At 40.6% G+C, this 22,361-nt stretch overlaps 1 protein-coding gene across 2 annotated transcripts in view; it reads left to right on the top strand.

Moving 5' to 3' along the window:
- The first annotated feature begins 6,412 nt into the window (after nucleotides 1-6,412).
- IGF2BP2 (insulin like growth factor 2 mRNA binding protein 2) overlaps nucleotides 6,413-22,361 on the top strand; it is a 163,690-nt gene continuing 147,741 nt past the window's right edge. For both annotated transcript variants that reach the window (XM_047788353.1, XM_047788344.1), the window contains exons 1-2: nucleotides 6,413-6,684; nucleotides 8,251-8,311. In XM_047788353.1, the coding sequence (XP_047644309.1) occupies nucleotides 6,507-6,684; nucleotides 8,251-8,311 (239 nt within the window). In that variant the 5' untranslated portion in view covers nucleotides 6,413-6,506. The remainder of the gene's footprint in view (nucleotides 6,685-8,250; nucleotides 8,312-22,361) is intronic.

Below are 22,361 nucleotides of genomic sequence, written 5' to 3'. Positions count from 1 at the left end.
TAATTGCTTCTATTTTCTCAGTGAAATAAAAAGCATGGTTATGCTTTCCTATAGTGGTTGTGGATTAAGTACCCAACATAGTGCCCCAGAGGACATGGGTTCGATCCCTGGCCTCACTCAGTGGGTTAAGGATCCAGCGTTGCTGCAAGGTGCAGCATAGGTCACAGATGTAGCTTGAATCCAGTGTTGCTGTGGCTATGAAGTAAGCCTGCAACTGTAGCTCCAATTTGACCCCTAGCCCAGGAACTTCCAAATACCACAGGTGTTGCCTAAAAAGGAAAAAAAAAAAAAAAAAAAAGAAAAAGAAAAAGAAAGGTTCCCTGCTGAGACTTAGAGTTGATAAAGAGCAATTTGAAGGTGTGAAGAAAGATGATCTAAGACCATGTAGGAGTACAGGAGAATGATTGCCAGGGAGTGCTAAGGACCTACATTCTTAATTTTACTAGATACTGACAAACTGTTCTTCAGAGTAATTGTATCAATGTACACTCTTTCCAGCAGTGGATAGTTTTCCTTTGTTTCTTTCTTTCTTTTTCTTTTTCTTTTTTTTTTTTTTTTTGTATTTTGTCCTTTTAGGGCCGTACCTGCAGCAACCTGCGGCATATGGAGGTTCCCAAGCTAGGGGTTGAACTGGAGCTATACCTGCTGGCCCACACCACAGTCACAGCAATGTAGGATCCAAGCCACGTCTGCAACCTACACTACAGCCCACAGCAACGCCAGATCCTTAATCCACTGAGTGAGGCCAGGATCAAACTCGCATACTCATGGATACTAGTCAGGTTTGTTAATCACTGAGCCACTACGGGAACTCCAGCATGGCTGTTTTTGATGCTTCTAACCTTCATCAATACCTTGCATCACCAAAATTTTATAATTTTGGTCAATTTGATATTTGTGAACAGTTTAAATTTCCCCACTCAGGAATTGAGCTTACTATCCATTTGAGCTTCTGTGAATCAGCTAGTCCACTTATATTCTTTCTCATTTTCCTAACAGTTGTCTTTTTCTGATTGATTTGTAAGTTCTCTTCTGCAGTTTGTTTAATACATCCACATTTAAATTATGACTGTACAAACATTTTCACTGTTGAGCCTATGGCCATTACTCTTTTCTTGTATGACCATGTGTGTTCCCTAGAGTTAATGATTTCCTTGTTTTTCCATTTGCTTAGTTTTCCATATACCTGCGATTAATTTTTTCCAAATGCTCCAACATGCCTGCCATTCTATCAGAATTACTATGCACTCAAAAATGAGTTTCAATCTTTTATTTCATGAAGTTCTCACTTTCCAAGCCATCTATGGTCCTGTTACAGCCTGTGCTGATTGCTGTCTGAAAGACTGCATTGCTGGCATTCTGGATCTTCCATTCAGTCTCCTGGATTGGATTTCATATTTCCCCAATCTCATGTCTTCCTCTTCCATGGTTTTGCTGGCACTTATCCTTGCAGCTTTCCCATCCAAATAGAAGTATGTCTGAATCCTTGCATGGCTTTTTAATTGTCTATTCGTTTTCCATTCAGTTTTGAAGGAATTGCTCTACTGCCTCCTAGAGTCCTTTGCTTTAGAAAAATACATTTCCATTCTCTTTCCAAATCCTTTTTATGTGACCTATTTTCTCCCAGATGCTTTTATAATTTAAATGGGTTCTAAGTTTTACAATGTGCTTTTGCTCTGGATCTTTTGTGCTGGGCCTTTAGTAAACCCCTTCAATCTGGAGATCCATGTCTTTAATTCTGGAAGGTTTCTGTTTTGTTGTTGTTACTGTTTTTCTGCAATTGTTTTCTCCGTTCTCTTTTTCTCCAACTTATTTCTAAATCAACATTTGTATTTAATTCTAGGTATGGGGCAGATGCTCTTTCTTGTCTCTGTGACTTTGCATATGCTATTGCTTCTACCTAGGACACATTTTCTCTTCCATTCTTTCTCCTATCCTAGAAAATCACCACTTATCTTTCAAAATACATTTCCAACATTAGTTCTTCCATGGTGATCTCTTGACCTTAGGCTGAGATGAGATGAGATGGTCTCTCCTCCTCTATGCCTGCAAAGTCTTTTGTGGCACCTCCAATGCCAAACTATCATCTGTATATACTTCTGCCTCCCCCATTATCAAAAACTCCTTGAGCAGGATGGTGTTATCCATTCTGTGTCCTCAGTGCCTAATATTGTGTAAGGATATGAATTAATGAAAAAAATTAAACAAGGGGTGAAAAGTGAACATTTCCTCCTGCTGTATGTCAAGGGCCATGCAAGGGAGGTACCACCCCATGTATCTTCACTTAATCCTTAGAGCAGACCTCAGACAGTAACTGTTTATGTAACAAATATTACCTGAGCCCCTATCGTGTGCCAGGGTGGATAATGGCCAAAGGATGAAAAGACAAGATCTCATTAAGACTTTTTTTCTCATATAATTTTTTAAAATTGACATGCAATTCACATACCATAAAATCCACTGGTTTAAAATGTACACCTCAGGGGTTTTTAGCATATTCACAAAAGTCATGCAACCATCATCATTAGGCAAGATATTTTTTATATGTATAAAGAAAGTGCTGTATGTATCCTAGGGTTTTGTCAAAAGAGAAAGCAGTTTACTGGGGGAAGAAAACCATTCCAGGGGAAGGGAGCAGTATGAGATGGTCCAATGTTTGGAAACTATGAAAACTGCAGGGGAGCTGGACTTTATGCTGAGGAAGTAAGTTGGGTTATTTTACAAATGAGGAATCTGAAGTTCAGAGAGGTGAATTAACTAGGGTCAGACAATTTCTCTTTGGGCCAACTCAGGAAAAAAGTATCTAAATGATGTTACTCCACCACTAAATCATTCTCAACAAACAGGCAGGTGTTGACATCACCAAATACTGTATTATCAAATACTGAACTGCCTCTTTCCCCCCAGCCTTCCAGCAAATAGGCTTCATTTTTTTCTCCCAACGGCTTGCATTACCTAGACCCATTGGCCATAATGACTACCATTATTAGTCGAGCAAAAACTTTTCCACTATGGTTTTTTTTTAGAGTCCAAAGGTTAAGGCCACCATAGTGATGTTATCAGAAAGTGCTCTGTCCATGGACAAAAACATTTTCGTCATGAAAGTCAAGATAAAGCCTTAATACTTTATGGGCTCTTTGTTAAGCTAACATGTTTCAAACCCTCTGTATGACCATGAAAAATGCTTACTTTCCTGGGCCTCAGTTTTCCTACCTGCAAAGTGATATTAGGAAATCTTGTCCCAGACACCTTACCATCATCTTGCCCAAAAGAATCACTGGAAAACCATGAAGATCTGCACTGTTTTGAAATTCTTGAGGAAAGGTTAATACACGCTTTTAAAAGTACTATGTCTAATATAAGACTTACTCCAAATTTCTGACATTGGTGAAACATTCATAAAATCTTTGCTTAGTAAGCTTAAATTAAGCTCAGATCAATCTCCATTTCATCTCTCTAGGAAAGGAGGAGGTAGGGGAACTCAGGAGAAGATAGGTAGAAAATAAAGTTTGTGAGGCAGTGGCAATGATTTCTGGTTTTGCATTTGGAGGCTGTTCCCTTCTCTAACATGTGAAAAAGCAACTCTGGCTTCTAGGATAAGGAACTGTAGTGCTACAAATCAGAGGTGTGTTGGAAACAGATCCCTTACCACATTTACCCATCGAAACTTGTCTCTAGCACTGTATTTACAAACCACCAGCAGGACAGAAGACACAAATTACAGCAAAGACCACTTTTTTTCAGAAAAAAAGTTTGAAAGTGACCTGGTGAAGCAGATAGAAGAGTTAACCAGAAGCCACCTCTGCCAAGAATCTTTAGATACTTGCTCCCCACTAGAGAATCAAAGCTAAAATGTTTTCAGGTCTGCAGTAAGACCAAGAAATTGACATGTCTGAAAATATCATACAACAAAGTTTTACTAAACTTTCAGAGAAGAATGAGATAATTATCCCTGTCACTCTCATTTCTCTTTTACAATGTGCAACTTTGAAATACTGGAAATAAACAAACATGCTGTCCTACAATATGGAGGTGACCAATAATTTAGTGGAATTGGTGTAAATAATTTGAAGATCATTAATTCCTAGTCTGCTGAGGCTTATACACAAACAATAGTTTTCACTTGCGATTCTCCACTGTATTTTAGTATGGAAGCATCCATACCTAACTGATCTATTAGTCTGGGGAACAATGGCAAAGTCCATTCCCAACTCCAAGAATCCAATTCCTATTCTAGAAAGAGGAAATATGTGAATATTTGAGCTAAAGCCAGAATTCAAATAACTGCAAATACCTAGGTGAGAATGAATACATTTTCTCCTGTGGACAGCAATTATTTAAGGAAATCTCTCTCCCCAAAAGGAAGTATTTTAAAGCTCATGAGTTCTTGGGGGAAAGAAAAAAAATAAGCAATAAGTGTGTGTCCACTGTGTCTCAACACACTACTCAGTTCTCCTTTGCGTATCCTGCACAACAACCAAGAGTTGGTTGCTTTATGCTCTATGGATCAAGAAACATAGGCTTAAAGATAGGGGAACACAGCTGAGATCTGAATCCTAAGCTGAAAGGCCTTTCACTGGCCAGTTTTCTAAACAAGAATCGCCTGGGCATAGTTAAGGGAAAATACAAAATCCAGGCTCACAGGGTCTGTCTTCCCCAAAGGAAGGGGTCTGGGAACGTGAATTTTTTTTTTTAAGAAGCCATGCTCCTTCGACCCACCTAGTCAAAGGGAGAGCTTGAGAAAGACAGTACTTCACGACCTCGCCCAGACTAGAACCTGTTCCAATCCTACAGTGTGGCTACATCACCCAGAGGCCCCCAGCGCCCTCAAAAAAAAAAAAAAAAAAGAAAGAAAAAAATTGAAATAAAAATACACATTTCTCCGGTCAAAGCATCATTTCGTCTAAGGCCCCCAGAAGTCCAGATCTTGGAATCATCTTCTGTCCTTTCCCCTATGAATCCTGCCAATTTTTTTTTTCTTTCCTGTAGAATTTCATTTCCTGGCTAGGACCAGGCTCTAACCATCAGACTTCCACCCGGGCCCCGGAACTCCCAACCGGCCTCTAGCCTGTCTGGCTCCTACCCTAGCCCCTCGGCTAGGGCTGCTCTCATCCCAACCCTGCCTCTTCCGTCGGTCACGTTGTTTCCTCCGCTTGGAAGGACCTCTTTCCTCTCCGGGCCCTTCCCAATGCTCGGGGAACTCCTACACCGCCGAGGCTCCTCCGCTTCCAGCCACCCTTGCTTCCCACCACCCCGGCTGGGGGGACTGAACCCGGCCTCGCAGCCTAACAGAGAGAGTCGGTCCTTCGGCTGCAGCCCCTGCTCCCTCCCCGCCACCTGGCTTCGCAGCGGCGGCTCGGGAAGCCCTCGGCACTTCCCAGAATAGAGAGCAGCTGCCAACGTCAGGCTGCCGCCGGCCGCGGGATTCCGGGCGCACGGGATGCGGGCGGAGGGGACGTGGCCCCACTCCGGCCTTCTGTCTCCCCTCGCGGGCTGGGAAACTGAGGCCCAGGACCGGAGCAATTTCCCCGGGGTGCAAGGTCCGTGAGGGCCCGGCCAGTCCCGGGCCCCAAACCTCCCAACTCTCGTCCGCGCTCCCTCGACCACACGCGCCACCGGGTCGCCCCGAAGAGCGGGGCGGGGAGCGGGTCTCCGAGCAAGCGCTCCGCCCGGGAACGCGCAGGGCGCAGGACTCGGCCAACTCGTCGCGAAAGTTGTGGTCTCCCCGCCTGCCCTCGCTTCTCACCTCTGAGACACACCTTCCCGCCGGCCCGGCAGCCGCGCCCTCACATCCGGTCCACCTTGCGCACACCCCTTTCCACGCTCTCGCACAGCCCCTCGCCCTCCCACGCCTGCGGCTCCCAGCCGCTCCCCCTCACGCACTCCCACCCGCGCCCGGGGCGCGCCTTCCCCGCCCCGCCGCTCGCCCGGCCTCCGCGCCGCGCCCGCCCGAGGTTCTGGCGCCCGGGAGCCCCAGCCCCGGGCCGCGACCCGCTTCCGCCTGCCCGGCGCGGGGCTGAAGCCTGGGTAGCCGCGCGGAGCGCTAGGAGCGCGGGGGGCGCGAGGCGAGGGGCGCAGCGGCGCGGGGCGGGGAGGGGGCGCTCGCTCGCTCACTCTCGGCTGCGCACACGCCCGTACAAACTCTCACACAGACACACGCGGGGTGCGCTGCCGCCGCCCGCCGCTGCTCCTCCTCCCGCCACCGCCTTGAGAGGGAGAGAGAGGGAGGCAGAGAGAGCGCTTTGTCCGCGCGCCGCCGCCCGGCCCGGGACTCTGCCCCGAGGAGGCAGCCGCGCCGAGTCCCCGCCTCCGCCTCTGCCCCCGGGCGGGCCGGGCCGGCCGCGGTGGGGGGAGCCAGGCTGAGGGTGAGGGTGGGGGTGGGTGGCGGGCGGGCGGAGGGCGGGGAGGGGGGGCGGAGGAGGAGGAGGGGAGACGAGGGCAGCGGAGGAGGCGAGGAGCGCCGGGTACCGGGCCGGGGGAGCCGCGGGCTCTCGGAGAAGAGACGGATGATGAACAAGCTTTACATCGGGAACCTGAGTCCCGCCGTCACCGCCGACGACCTCCGGCAGCTCTTCGGGGACAGGAAGCTGCCCCTGGCGGGACAGGTCTTGCTCAAGTCCGGCTACGCCTTCGTGGACTACCCCGACCAGAACTGGGCCATCCGCGCCATCGAGACCCTCTCGGGTGAGCAGTCGGCTCTGTCCCCCTCCCCCCCCTCGCCCTGCTCAGGCCAGGACGGCGTCCGGAGGGAGGCCGAGCCCTGCGGGCGGCGCCCGGCGGGGGCTCCAGCGCCGGCACGTTCACTTCCACGCACCAGACCTTCAACTCTCACCGCCGGCCCGCTCCTGGGACGGCCCGCTCCCCTCCCCCCCTAGTTCGGGATTCACCCTTTGCCCTCCCAGCCTCAGTCCTGGGGGTACCCCCGTGCTGCCTCGAGGGTCCTCGAGGCTCGCTCGCTCTCTGGGGGCACCCCTCGTTCCTCTGGCTCCCCAAGCTCTCTCCAGAGTTCCCCCGCCCCCATCCTTAGAGAGCCCCCGTCCCCTCTTTTTCCCTGACCTTCTCGTCACCCCTTTTGTGAGGGACCCCCCCCCCCAATTCCTGCATCTCCTGTCCCTTGACCAGACCTTACCCCTTCCCTTGCCTCGTGCCCAGGACCTCTCGCCCTCTGGCGTTCCCTGAACCGCACTCTCCTTTCGAGCCCCCTCCCCAGCTCGCCCCGCAGTCCCCCACTTTGGGCACCCCCTCGGCCCCACACAGATGATCCCCTCCTAGGTTTCGGGGCTCCCCCAACCCCAGCCCCTGTACGACGGCACATCTCTCTCGGTCCTCTCCCGAACCTCAGTCCCCTCTCGCTCGTCTCTCAAGCGCTCCTATTTTTCTCTGAATTTTTTGTCCGATTTTATTGAGAAGAATTCGGAGCTGGGGGCTTTCCGCCGCCTGTCCCCCCGCCTCCCGCTCGGCCAGAAGCACCTTTTTACGAGGTGCCCTGTCTCAACTCGGTGGGGGCCCGGGCTGAGAACCGAGAAAGAGGCGACCGGGGGGCCCGCGAGAGCGCTGGAGCCCAGACGGGAGACGGAGAGCGACACACACACACTCGCGCGCGCGCGCACTCACCAACTCTCCCTCTCGCACACGCACCGCTCGGAGCCGCGCTCGCCCCCAGGCCACGAGCCTGCGCCCCCGGAACCCCAGCCGGGCCGGAGCCCCTTCCCCACCGGCGCGCCGAGTGGGGGCGGGGCGGCGGCAAGGCCAAGGTGACCAGAAGCCGGCTGGGACCCGGCTCTCGCGGAAGCGGACCTCGGGGGGCTTCGGCGCGTCTCTCCCGGGCCACCGAGAGGAGAGGGCTGGGAGGGGAGCACAGCGGAGCCTTCGGGGCCCGGGTTAGCGGATTGGAGAGGTGGGGGCCAGGAGAGGAGTGGGGCCGCGCCAGCCCTGCAGCTTGAGTTTCAAATGAGCTCATCCTTTTAAATTGGCGCCGCTCTTTATTAAATTTGTTTTTCCGGTAATGCCACCCACAGCTCTACCTGGGGTCGAGAGCCGGGCTCGCACCCTTCCCACCTCGTCCCAAGACACAGGGCGCCCACCTTTCTTCCCACTGGGAACCAAGTTTGCCCAGCTCGAGCCGGGTAGGAGACCCCTTGAGGGCGCCCGAAGGCGGAGCCGGAGCGTGGAGTTCTGTGCGTGCCCCTCCTAGACCCCCGCGGGTTTGATCGCAGGAAGGTTCTGAGTGCTTTAATTTCTGTTTTAAAGGTAAAGTGGAATTGCATGGGAAAATCATGGAAGTTGATTACTCAGTCTCTAAAAAGCTCAGGTAAATATATTTTGCTTAGTTATTTTGTGATTAGTCTTCCGTATAAAATAAAAATACACTCAGTTTTTCAAAATATGCTTTTATAGTTTTAAAAAAGGCTTTTGTTTGTTTTGTTAGTGGAGATAAAATAGTTTAGAAAGTTACATTTTTACTTTCATTATATAAGGTGTTTACTGTACTTGGAAAATATCTGGTGCCTTATTGGGGGGTGGGGGATGGCTAACACTAGCTGTGTTAAATTCGCTGGGACCGTTTGACTTGTTTATGAAAACTTGCCTCCCACCCCCCCTCCCGCCCCTACCCCCAGCACAATGGCAACAAATGCTTGTCAAGACTTCCTGTGAGATGTTAAGAGTAAATATTTACTGTGTCAGCTAAATTGCTTAACTAAACTTTGCGATTAATTAGTTTTCTCTTTTAGATAGCATAATGTTGAATAATAAAATAATTCAGTAAGGGGTCGATACTTTGCATAGCACTTTAAACTAGTAGGTTGTTTGGATTGGATGGCAGTTAAAAGCCAGCTCTTTTTAGTCACTGAGACTACTGAATATTGCTTCTGAGCGTGTTGTTGTTGTTGTTGCTTTTAAGTTAGGTTTGAGCCTAAACAAATATCACTGTGAAATCTATAATTATATTTAAGTGCACTGTTGTTAATGAAGGAGTAAAAAGTTTTGTGGAGGTTGGATTTCCCCAGTGATTTGCTTACATGAGAATGTCTATGAGGAGAGAATGAGGGAGAACATCTTTGTTTTAAAGTTTATTGTGGACTTTAAATTTGGGCCCTTTATTACTCACTCTAGATTTTTTTTTTCTCCTATGTGTCGTAACTTAGTTTATATCCGATTCACATACATTTCTTCACCATTAGTCATTAAGTAGCTGAATTGGAGACTCTGAAGTGAAGACTTTGACTTACCACCTTTACAATTTGGGATATTCAGTAGTGTAACCATTTACTTGATTTTTGCCAGGAGTGAAGAGATTTTAAAACAAACTATCCTAATTTTATAAATACATAGATGTTTTGTTAAAGGGGTTTTTTAAAAGTGTGTGCACGTTTACAGATGTGTTTTAACTAAGCAACAGAATATCTTTTGTTTGCCAGTGATTCTGTGGCATATCAGAAAACAGCTTAATACCTTTAAAAAAAAAGAAGAGGTAAAAGTTATGATTTGCAGTTTCATGTGTAACATTAAGCTAGTTCTCTCTAGGAAGAGATATAATGTGCAACTGGTTGGTTTTTCAATTAAGTATTTAAAATTTGTATATTTTTCTTAAAATTTTTTCCTCAACAAATCCAAGTTGAAGCTTTCTGCTATATTAACTGTTCATTGTAAGTTAAAATTACTCATTTTATAACACTTGAATATTTGATGAATATATTGAACAAGTTTTGAAAGAACCATCCAAAATATTTGATGGGTTATGTTCCTATAAATATCTAATTCTACTGGCTTTATAACTGTTTTGAGTTCTTTTGAGGGTTATAATTAGTAAAAATCAGTAGAATTTTAACTTAGGTTAGTTGGTATCTCATTTCATGTTGCAAAGTACGTTATTTAATGTTGCAATATAACTGAAATACTAGTTTATCTAAAGTTATTAGCATCTCCTGAAACTTCCCACAAACATACTTTTTAACTTTTTTCTTTCAAAATAGAGATTATTTGCTGTTAGCTGGAGTGTCATTTAAATGATTTTGTTGTGTTTATGTAAGAGTTCAGAATTAAAAGCTTGTCCCAAATTTTTAAATAATTAAATAAAGAGCAGTCTAAGACTTCTACAGCCCTATTAGTACATGGTTTCTTTGAACATTGTGGGTAATATGAAATACCTAGGAGGTAGATTAAAATGCGCTGTGTGTGATTCACAGCACTGAAGACGTCTGACATACCAAATGTATGCATAAGCTTCTGCTGTGGAGGGTTACTTCATTTCTGATTGGATGGTTTTAATCTTTTTTCCCTTTCCTGTATTAGTTTAAAATGCAGAAATTAGTTACTGGTACTTCAGGCTAAGGGAGAGATAGCTAATGACTGGTGTTGTGTACTGAGCTCAGACTCCTGGGAGGAGGCAGCTGTATGTTCTCATGTACAGGGCTCTACCACGGTGGGGACTCTCAAAAACAGGGTACTGTGACATTTGAAACCAAAGCTTTTATGTTATATGGTGACTATTTTGGTGTTCTTTTGTTGCACTTCCATGAAAATTAACAAGTTAGAAGTACATTTGCCAGTGCTAAGTCAGTTCTATATGTGGTTTTTGTGTTAGTAGAAGTGAAAATGTGAAGAAAACAATTCATCCCCATTGCTTGCTTACTTAAAAAAACCATTCCATAATTGAGTGCTCATTTTCTTTATATTGTTCTGATTTCTTTCTGCTCTCAAGAATCAGTTTTAATATCTACATTCCAAATAGATTTTTAAAAAAATCTGATGATACTTGGGAAGAGATGTTTTCATCTTACGTTATGAAAATATTGGCATGCCATTTGTTTACCAATTGGATCTTTTGTTAAATATCATTCTAGCATCATTTTATACGCGCTGTTATAGTAGATAGACTAGATCCTGTTATTTTTCTCAGGGTCGCTCAGAAGTAGAAAACTTTCTTCTTTTGCCACATGTGCTTCATTCTTATTAAATGCAAATTATTGCAATGTAAGCTATGTACAAATCATCTGTTTTTCTTATTTTCTAAGTTGCTTTCAGACTCTATTGAAAAAAAATCTTCAGTTCTTTTTTCTCTATTCATATTCTTAGTGGTATATATGATTCAAAGATTTCTTAAAGAGGAAAAAACTGACAAAGGGCTTTAAAAGTTGTGGAAACTTACTTTATAGAAATTTCATTTTTGATGTGGATGACAGTTTAGTTAAAAAATTGATATATATATCTACACACATGCACACACACACATTGCATAAATTGTTTTGAGCTAAGACATATGCTAATTTGAATTTGCTTTGTAACTAGAGTTGAATGATTCTGTGAGAAACAGAATTTTGAAAAATGTAATTGCTGCCCACTTCTAGGAAGTAAGTAAGAGATGCTAGACATGCTTTCACTGAGATGGTGAGAATACTACGAAGTAGTTCAGGAAAAAGCTATGAATTTGTCTTTCATGAGTTAAAAATCAGTAATTGTATTCTTTCCAATGCAAATGAATTTGGTCTCCTATAGGAATGTTAAAGAAAACAGTATCTCAATTGTATTTTGCTTGTATGTACTGCATTGTGTATAGTTGAATTAAATACTAAAAAAAAAAAAAAAAAGAACCAACCACCCAACCTCAAGCCCTCCCTGCAACAAAGGCTTTTCCTGCATTAATTTCTAATTTTGTGGCAAAGAAAAGACTTTATTAGGTTAAAATCTTATAGTAGCCTCCTCTTTCAAGAATTTGTTGAATTAGAAATTAATGCCTGGATTTAATTATTATAGATTCCATGTGTGAATATTATATATTATACATATATATATACACACATATATTTCAAACTCTAAGGTTACTTTTGGTTTGGCTTTGAGTTAGACATTTAGTTTCCCATTTTAAAAAAGGCTAATAATTTCTTCATGTGGTTCTAGGTAATGCCATAGAAAAATTACACATTCTTGGGACCTTTAAGAGATAAGTATTGGAATTAAAATAGAAGCAATAAAGAAAAAATTACTTAATAATTCAGGTTTAAAATTATAGTTTGTGTTTTTAAAAGACTGGTCATTTGATGTTTTCATATTATTTAGTTAAATATCAAAAACCACTGAAATATGCAAATCAAAAGCAATGTTATATACTGCCTGATTTTCCAATTTGCCAAATTCATATCAAATTTAAATTACAGCAATTTATAAAAGTATTAAATGGTTAAACACCTACACATTAACTCTAAAAGGTGATTTGGTGATATGTAATACATTTGCCAGATTGTGGTTTTTTTTAAATAGTAATGTTTGTTGGTAATTTTGGCTGGGTATGAGATGACCAATAAGGGATAATCTCAGAGTTTTATGTTTTATTATGTTAACCTGAGATTATTATTTATATAGAGAAGATTAGTAATATTTGTACAACATCTTTGTACATAATGATCTAAAGTACAATATATTTTCTTTAAGAAGAAAAAAATTTAAGGACATTAAGAGGTCAGAAATAATTACATATCGACATTAACATTTTACTGTTATTTTGAGTAAATGTTTTTATTTTATGGAAGTTGCTCTAATTTTTTAACAGGAGGAGGGTGTAAATGACATTGAAATGTGCATTAATGGATAGTAATTTGAGCACATTTATTAAAAGTCAAAAAAGAAACGAAAATCAGATTTCTATAAGAACTATTTATATATATTTGATATTTTGCAGCTTTCTAAATATTTGCTATCTAGTGCATAATCACTTTTCCAAGTCTGCTGAGATCCTCAAAAGTAGATAAGCCATTGATCAGAGTTGTTAGAGGGACATTATTTGAGCTAAGTGTATCATCTCTGTGATTCAGTGGGGTGTGTGCATGTATGTTTTATGGGAGATGGTAGTTTCAGACAGATGGTAGTAAAGAGGAGGAAATCTTTAATTGAGCAACAGTTGCTCTGGATTTCAATCCTGGTAAGGCAGATGAAAATCGGTAGGTATTTGAACAGTGTGGTAAATAAAGAGAGTCAGGTGTAATATTTGCTTTGATTGATGCATACATACTCTTGCAGGTGGTTAGCCTTGTGGAAGCCAGGACACAGGCACCTGTGGTAGTATCTCCAGTGAGCAGGTTGCTGGAAGAACCATCTCCCTCACTTTTGCTTAGGTGTCCACTAGAGTTAGCGAATGATTCAGTGTAGGCTTTGATTTTCCATAGACAGTTCAAGATTCGAATATCAGTTTTCATTTAGAAATTCTGCAGTGTGGAAGGCAGTGTGTTATTTTGCGTAACAAATGTACTCTGAGATAATCAGTTTCATTAGAAGATGCCTAGTATTGAATTGGGTTCTTTGGAGCTTGTTTTAAAAGTTGAAGTATAAATTTCAAAAAAATTTTTTTAAAGCATTCTATTTAAACACCACCAAAATGTCTTCAGTGTTCTTTTTGGTGTTGAAGAGAGTGGTGGAGCTTGGCTAAACCAGTTTTTAAAACCAGTTTTCTGAAAATTTTAGTCAGAAGCGTAATTTCTCAAAAGATACTGTTAGCTTCTTAATTTGAAGAATGGGATAGTTTAACAAAACATGTCCAAATAATTTATTAGTCAAGGTTTGTTCTTTTTACACTTGAATTCAAGTTCAAATTAGTTTGGGTAGTCATTCAAAACACTCATTGAAGAAAACATAATAGCAAATAAACAACAGACACCTACCAGTAAAGATAAGTCTTTCCTTTATCACCATTAAAATATTTTAAAAAATCTTTTACTTTATAATTTGACTTCATGCTTCCAAACTTGTAATTTTCATTTGGTGGCATGGACTGTATGGGTTCTATTTTGGGCAACAAAATTGCAGAGTGCTCAGAGCATTATTTTTAAAGTTTTTCTTTTCCTGTTTTGATCATGTACTTTAGTCTGGTCTTTCCATAAAATAGTGAAGAAAAATTATTTTCTTTTACAGGAAAATTCAGATTTTGTTACTTTGGCTTCCAAAGAGGAGGGAGAATGTAATTATTGTTTCTTTAATTTGGTTAGAGTTTGATGTCATATCGAGGTGTTGAGTAAGTAAACCAGAGAAAATGGATACTTTTATATTAATAGCAGGCAATCAAGTCCAAAAGCTAATTTAATGTCCATCACTTAATAGACATGGTTCCTCCCAAGCCTCTGGTTCGCACTAAATAATAAGCTTACATTTTGGAGATACATTTTATTTGTTTATTATTGGATTTACTAGTTAGTGATCTGTTCTATACTTTATTTCTTAAAATGTGAACATTTAGTTAGAATTTTCCCATTCTGTTTATTATCAAGAATACTGTATAAAATGGGCATTTTAATAAGTCCAATAAATGAAAATTAAGAGTTCTGATGCATGTTTCAGATTTTCTACTATTTACCTATATCATAAGAAAATGTTGTACCTAATGACCAGGAAAATCTTTATGGGATTATTGCCATGAGAAAGATATTTTCAGTTTTTCTTATTATCGTATAACTAATGTGTACCAACATGTGAGCATTTGCCTTAGGGGGAAGCTTGGACTTTTAATTTTTATTTTCAATATGCTCAGAAAGGTGGTTTAGTGATTCCATGTGTTGATATGTAAATAATACTAGATAGATATATTTTTATGTGCCTGCATCTTTTTCCTATAGTACTGATGTCCCAGACTCTTCAACATATTATTTAATTTATTCTAAATAATAATTATGTGAAGAAGATATGACAATTCATATTATTTGTTTCTTTTAGATGAGAAAATTCAGTCTCAGAAAAACTTAATAACTTGCCTCAGGTCACATGGCTATTAAATAGTAAAGCTAAGTTAGAACTTCTGATTCTCAGTCCAGCATGCTCTATCTACATTTACCTTGCTTAATTAAAGAAGTCAACTGAAAGTGTCATAAGATTCAAAGGTTGCCATTCAAGAGTGATGGGAAGATATAAAAATAGATTTGTTTGTGAACCACCCTTTGCGGCCCTTCTTACATCAATCTAAATGATCTGTACTTTGTTACAGTTTTTAGAAAAAAAATTAGAAACCGGTCATTTTAAAATTATCACGTCACCAAGCTTGTCTAGAGACAGAAGTGGGTATGCCTAACCAAGCAGGTTGGATTTTGATATTGTTGTTGTTGCATTGCTTTTTTCAGTGGTCACATTCCTTGTGTTATGAAATAGGACATTGCTGAGAAAGATGTTTCAACAGCTGAGCCACACAGATTACACAGGTAGCCCTGGTCAGGACTATGGTGCACATGGTAAATGAAAGTCAAGATTAAGGAATCACTTGGGTGGGTTTTTCCCAGGTTTCAGCCATCCCATTGCTGGAGAGCAGGGCTGTTTTGATTTAAGTGTTTTCTTGGTAGCTGCCAAGTCTTTCCCAAGATTTGGTGTCTCTCTCTGCTTTACTTTCTGTACAGAATAGGGCTTTTGACTTCTCCTGTGGGGGTGAAATGAATATTAGTAAGATAGCATCCATAAAGTTCTCTGACTTCCTTGTTAATTATATAGTTACTCAAAAACATATACTAAATAACTAAGCATGTCCATTTATCCTAAATTTTTTGAACTTTTTATTTATCCTCGTTTCCTTTAACTTTTATATTATCATATTTATGGGGGGGGGGAATTACCAAGAAAAAAATAGTGGAAGAACATTTTTTTCCAACTCCCTAGGCATTTCATTTCTTTAACTTAGTAGAGACCAGAGTCGGGTACTGCATGTTCTGTGTTATGTGGCATTCTGACTCAGAAGTTGGGGAAAAGGAAGAAAGGTAGCTAGTACTGTGTAGTTAATTTGCTAGGAAATGGACTAGGCCTTCTACATATACTCCTGTATAGAGCCAAGAGAGATCTGAATTTCAGCGCTTTTACAGATAGGGCTGTAAAGCTTATGCCTCCAAAGTGACTCCTCATTCCACCTGACCAGACCTGCTTCAGAGAAGCAGTGGCCATTTTATCCTTGCTATCCATCTAATTTGAATACAATAGCAGCACCCTAGCAGTAGAGTAGGAAGTTGTGATAATGTGCACATGGGTTATAGAATAACTTCGTGTATTTTTCTTAACTCGGAGTTAGAGATAAAATTTACATGTATACAAAAGATATGCTGAGGAAGATAACTGAAGTTTAGTGTATTTTTAATTTAGAGTAATTGAAAAACAACTAAAAGTATTGGTCATAATTTGAAGCAGCTTTCTTGAAGTTGTCCTATAGTAGAGGCATTAGTAATTGTATGAAGGTAAAAGATTTTTAAAAAAAATCTTTGCGGTTGAAAGTTAGGAAAAAAACATATGTATGCAGTGGCTGGGGGAGAGTCTGTATTCATGCCTTTGGCCCAGATACTTTTTTAAATCCTGAAAAAAAAAAAACCCCAGACTTTTTTGTGTAGGACCTAGAATGTCACACAAAGCATGGCATGCTTTCATTTTTATCTGTATGTTTTTAAAAGTGTCTGTGGTTTGGAGAAGGAAAATATGGCATACTTGCAAATGACCTTCTATAGAGTGGTTTATCTTACTAACATTAGAAAATTTTAAACCTTTTTGACAATGAAAAAGTCAATGAAAATACAGGGAGTAGGAAGATTTATATGTTTTGGTACACTCCTTAAGCATATTATACATTTGTAACTTTTTTTTTAAGAAACTAGGACTTAAGATACAATCAATCACACTACCAATGCAATGAGATATGTAAGAATTTTGCTTATTAGATATAGTATAGAGGTGGTGCTTTTTCATAAGAACATAATTTTATGAAAAAAAAATCTGTTATGAAAAAGTAGTGGCTTTTCTCAGTCAAGAATATCATCAGGAAAGATTTTCATTACCACATTTATATCTTCTTTTTAGTCTTTCTCTTTGAAAAATGAAGCTGCAGATATTTCACTGAATGGTGGTTCTGTGGACAGGTTTACCTCAAACCAGCTCATAAAATAGAAAATATCTTGAAAAAGGTCACACGAAGACAGGCTTTATAGTTTTTGTTACACGGAGACCTTTTACTTGAGTCCCTCTTGATTTTTGTGATTTAATATTTGAACACAATGTTTATTTGAAAAATAGATGTTTTGCTTGATTATTGTTATGGATAAGGTTTTGGAGTAAAAGTGTTTGTGCATCTTTATTTGAGAGAGTTGGAGGGAGATGTTGAAACAGTTTAACACTGAAAAAATAGAGTTAAACATCTTCAGTTACTAAGAAGGAAAGAAAAGATGGGAGGGGAAAGAAAAGATGGGAGGAGGGAAGGAAGGAGTGGAAAGGAAGGAGAGAATGAGGGCTGAAGGGAGGGAAGGAAGGGAGAAAGGATACAGGTAGCTATGGAAGCATAGGTGACTGACTGAACTTTGTTGTGCAGCTTGTACATTCTCTCTGTAATTCTAGAGCACGTGGGAAAGACTGGTACTCCCTGGTGGTGGGTAGGAGACAGTAAAGCGATTCCATTGGTGACGGCAGGACTGGGAGGCACACACAAGTTGTTCTTTGACATTTAAAAACTCTCAGAGTATGTGGTTGGCCTGCCCCACAAAAGGTCTTACATTTCTTTCTATGGGGCCCTGCACAGGCCACTTCCTCATCTCTCTTATTCTCCTTTCCCTTCGCATTTCCTAGGGGATGGCCAGGCAGGGAAGGTGCCTGGTGTGTAGGCCTGCCTCCAGCCTGGTGCCCCCTCCCTGGCGGAGTCTGGGGAAGTGGGAGGCCTGTGTGTGCTTGCTCAATGTGCTGGAATGTATGGGCTCTGTGGCACATGTTTACTCGGAATGTGCTGAAGACACGCTCCTCCATGGTCTCAGTGGTCCTGGGGGTCAACCCTCGTAGGCTTTTGTGAGTGGTTGAAAACTTGGGAGTGAATTTCCCAGTACTGAAGGGTTAGGTTACTTTTTGCCCTCCCAAAGTGCAATTGTACTTATTCTTTGTAAAGGAAAAAAAAAATCTATTAAAAAAAATTGAAAAACAGAAAAAAAAAAAAAAAAACGAAAAACCAAAACCCCAAACTGTGGATGCATAAATAACCTGGCCTTTCTCCTGGATCCAGCTGCACTCTTTTCCCCTTTCTCTTCAAGCTAATAATGATATATTCAAATCATGAACACTGTATTTGGAAACGAAGCACTTTAAAACTCCCTGAGTTGTATCTGCTGAACATGATGAAATCAAGGACCTTTAGAAACTAAGTTTTAAAAACTCAGATTTTTTTAAAATGTAGGATTTTATCCCCCTTTTAAGGAATGAAGAACAAACTACTAGTTAATATTATTTAAACGTTTTAGTTGCTTAATATATTTAAAACATTTAGATTTTATTCATTTTTTTCCTTCACAAAAGATTTGAGGATGACAGAGATGCTGCTGCCTCAATTATTTGAAATAAAGAAGACAGGGATTTAGGTTTATGAAGTAGACAGGTAAAAAGAGACTTTAAGGGTTACAAAAGACTAGGAACAGGTGGCTGTTTCTAATGTAATTCTTTATACATCCTAAGAGGTTTGCCAGGGAAGAGTTAGCTCTTTGATTCATTGATTTTTGTATTAGTGGTTTGCTGTATATGTCTATTGAAAGAGTGATTTCAAAACAATAATTTTAGTATTGAGAATGATTTGTGGCTTTAGGTCAGCCATAGTGATCGTGGTCAAGGTGTTAATACCTGCCTTAAAAATTTCCATCTTTTATTCCTTGCAGCAGTGCTTTTAAAAGTATATTCCTCAGAGCCTTAGGATTCTGAGTAGGTGCCAAATTTATGGAAAGAGGGAGTGGTCATACATATCTGGGAGATTCTGACTTCTTACCCACCTTTCAGTTGGTAGACAGCTGCATTCACTGTTGTTTTATACAGTGGAGTTTGGTCTGGAATTTGGATTAGAAAAGGGGTTTGCTGCTTTAAAAAAAGTTTGAAAATATTAGTCCTTTAGTATATTGTTCTGGGCCTTGGGTCCATTCCATCCTTGATCCGGTGTTCTAGCAGATCCAAAGTTCTTTCCTGAGTAGACTCTGCTTTCATTATTTCTGAGTCGTGTGGAATCACCTTCCATCTCATTTTTGCTGTAGTAACAAATGTTTGCTTTGCCAACTGCATGCCAGACCACTAAATCTATGGATTTTTCTAAAATCAACAGCACAGGTCATTTGCCCTTCAGGAACTTTCCAAGGAGCTATGATTGTACTCTAGCAAGGATTGTATGTTAGCTCTTGGCAGTGCTATTAGAGTCAAGTGACTTCGAAGAGTGATGGATCTGATGATATAAGGACCCACTCATTCATGAAGAACAAGGTTTTGCTTTAGGAGGTCCAAGCAAGATGGCCTTCCTACCCCTTCTTCAAGCAGAGCAGCCCTACTTTTATCTTTTGTATATGTGGGGGTTGCATGAACACGGGGGTTGATCTTCAAAATATTTTCGTCTGGTTAGAATGGTTACCCAGCAGATCAGAAGGGACATGAGCCATTATACTCCAACACACAATCCTCCTCCTCCTCCTTTTAAATATGTTTGGAAAATGTTTTGGTTACCATTGCACTTCTTCAGTATCTTGCTGCATGTATGATTGTTGTTCAAAAACAGGTTATTACTTCAAAAAATGCGTTGGTTTTTTTTGGTGATTTGTTTAACCTATGGTGAAGTACTCTTGGGGGGAGTCCTCATAGTCCTGAGAGAGAGACAGACAGATGGATAGAGACAGACTGGGGTGCTCCCCTCCCTGCCCCTGTGCTTCAATCACCCTAATTTCCTACAGACCGGTCTTCAAAGATCAATGATTTCATATGCACCTAAGTTTTGTAGTAAGACTATTTTAATAGACCACCATGTATTTACAGGGGTCCACACTCAAATGCTGCAGATGGCATAGGGGGGTTCTGTGGAGTATATGCGGGGTCACTATTAGCTCCAGCCAGGAGTCAGAGTTCTCATCTTAAACCATTTCAATGGTTAAATATTGGTAACCATTGAAAAATTTTTGGAGACACTGTGAGAGTCAAAGAAGAGAGCAGGTTAATCTGGCTCATGAGTTGCCAGTTTGTAGTCTTGCTACATGAAAATTTGTGTTTTCTGCAAAATGCTGTTTTGTTTTTTTTTTTTAATCTTTAAAGATTTTGTTTGTTTATTTTTTTGGCTGCACCCACAGCATGTGGAAGTTCCCAGGCCAGGGATTGAACCCGTGCCTCAGTAGTGACCCAAGCCACAGCAGTGACAATGCCGGATTCTTAACACACTGAGGCACCAGGAAAACTCCTGTAAAATACTGTGGAAGACGCTGTTATTTTTAGTATCTCTTACTTGTAAGCCTTTCTGTGAGTGAAAGGGAAAAGTCCTCCTCTTAATAAACTGGATAGACTAGTATGATGATAACTGTTTGGAAGATCAAAACTGAAATTAGGTCTCTGTTAGAGCAACCGTCCTTAGTCTAGTTTTTGGGAATAATTATTTTCTCCATTATAGAGTACTCCATAGTTTTATCTTTAGGTAACAATCTTATTTTGTTTCCGTTACATTTAGCCATCTAAAATTCTTTGGTAAATATAGAATCTACATGTGCTGAATATGTGACACTCTTATAAGTTTATATAGTATTTCAGAATACATGTTCATGAGAAAAAAGCCTCTATTTTCATATAATTGGAGGAACATGTTTTCACATCAGTCTGAATATTTTTCCAGTTAAACACTAAGCCAACTATAGATAATGTTTTAAACCATTTCCTGAAGAAAATATAATTCTTATATGTCCAGCAAACATTTTTGAAAATAAGAACTTGGGTTTGGCTTATAAATCAGTATCTGACATAAGGCAGGTAATTTTTAAAGTATAGAGTGTACTTGGTAGGAAAAACCAGTAGTGAAAAAAATGTGCTTTTAAATATGTTTGGAAAATGTTTTGGTTACCATTGCACTTTCTTGTATTTGAGGAAATTGAAGGCCATATGGATTCTGCTTCTGGGCCCTGGGTACAGTAAATACTCATTAAGGCCAAACTAAATGAAAACTGCCAATTGCCTAAGGATCTTTTTTTAAAAAATGAAGAACAAAAACCTATTCTTGACAGTTGCAATTAGCATTTTTAAAATGTATCTTTTTGTTCTGTAATTAACGTGCATAATGAAATAGCTTATTAGTGATCACCATAAGAGGTAAAGCACTTGCTTTGGAGGCTGTAAGTTAGCAAGTTTTCTGTGATAAAGCATGGTGGGATGGGATAGGGGATCTGGAATGCAGGATTTTATGTGGCTCCCCTCGTCTGTGATGATCTAAATGGTCATCAGTTCCACAAAAATAGCCAACTCTATTTTGGGGGCTAGTCTTCTGAATTTTAAAAATTTGAACGAGATCTGGGTCTTATTTTTTATTTCCACTGTTGCATCTCGAATGCCTTGGACGCTGAAAATAGCTGCTTGTTACATATTTTTGAATGAATTAATTAAAATTAAAGCCATAGTAAAATATCATTAATTATTTACTTTTTTTCTTTCCCTTTTTTTTCCCTTTTTTTCCCTTCTTTATTTTCAAACAGGGCAAGAGGGAATAACAGTTCAAAGATTTTGCTTTTTTGTGAATGGGTTTTTCAAACTTTTGACTTGAATCTTTGGCTTAGGTAGAATGAAAGCTTTAGGAGTGTCTGTCATGGCTCAGCGGAAGTGAATCTGACTAGTATCCATTGAGAACACAGGTTCGATCCCATTCAGTGCGTTAAGGATCCCGTGTTGCTGTGAGCTGTGGTGTAGGTTGCAGAACTGGCTTGAATCTGGCATTGCTGTGATTGTGGTATAGGCTGGCGGCTATAGCTGTGATTTGACCTCTGGCCTGGGAGCCTTTATATACCTCAGGTGCAGCTCTTAAAAAAAACCAAAAAAAACCCAAAAAGCTTCATGGGCATTTTAGGTATGCGGTCTCTTTAAAACATGAGATGAGCTGCAAAAGAGCAGTTGCACAGGGCTGCACAACCCGTATTGGAAAGCAGAGATTTAGATTTGGTGGAACCTAGAATAGGTTTTGCAAATCAGTCTTTGAAAAAAATAAAAGATTAATCTTAGTACTGTTAATTCAGTGTGATTACATGAAAATACATTTTTCCTGTAGATATTTTTCTCCGTGTAACCCAGATTTCATTAAAAAAAAAAAACTGCTGAAAATCACAGAGAAAAAATGTATTTGAAAAAAACAAAAGCAGCTGTTTTTTTCTATTGCAAGATAATAGATAGATACCAGAATCAAACTTAAGATGTGTTTTTATATAGTAATTCACATATGCTCAATTTAAGCAGACACCCTTGAAAGTTATTTTGGAAAAAAATGGCAAGTACAAAAGTGACAGGATTTACTAAGGGATAAGATAATTCATAACCAAGGAAGTGACTGATCTTATTAAATGTTATTGCAAAGCAAGATTCTGTTAAGTGCTCTGTATTAGTAATCTATTGCT

Source organism: Phacochoerus africanus, chromosome 1, assembly GCF_016906955.1.
Source record: "Phacochoerus africanus isolate WHEZ1 chromosome 1, ROS_Pafr_v1, whole genome shotgun sequence".
Classification (NCBI taxonomy): Eukaryota; Metazoa; Chordata; class Mammalia; order Artiodactyla; family Suidae; genus Phacochoerus; species Phacochoerus africanus.
This window is presented reverse-complemented; position numbering and strand designations above follow the sequence as displayed.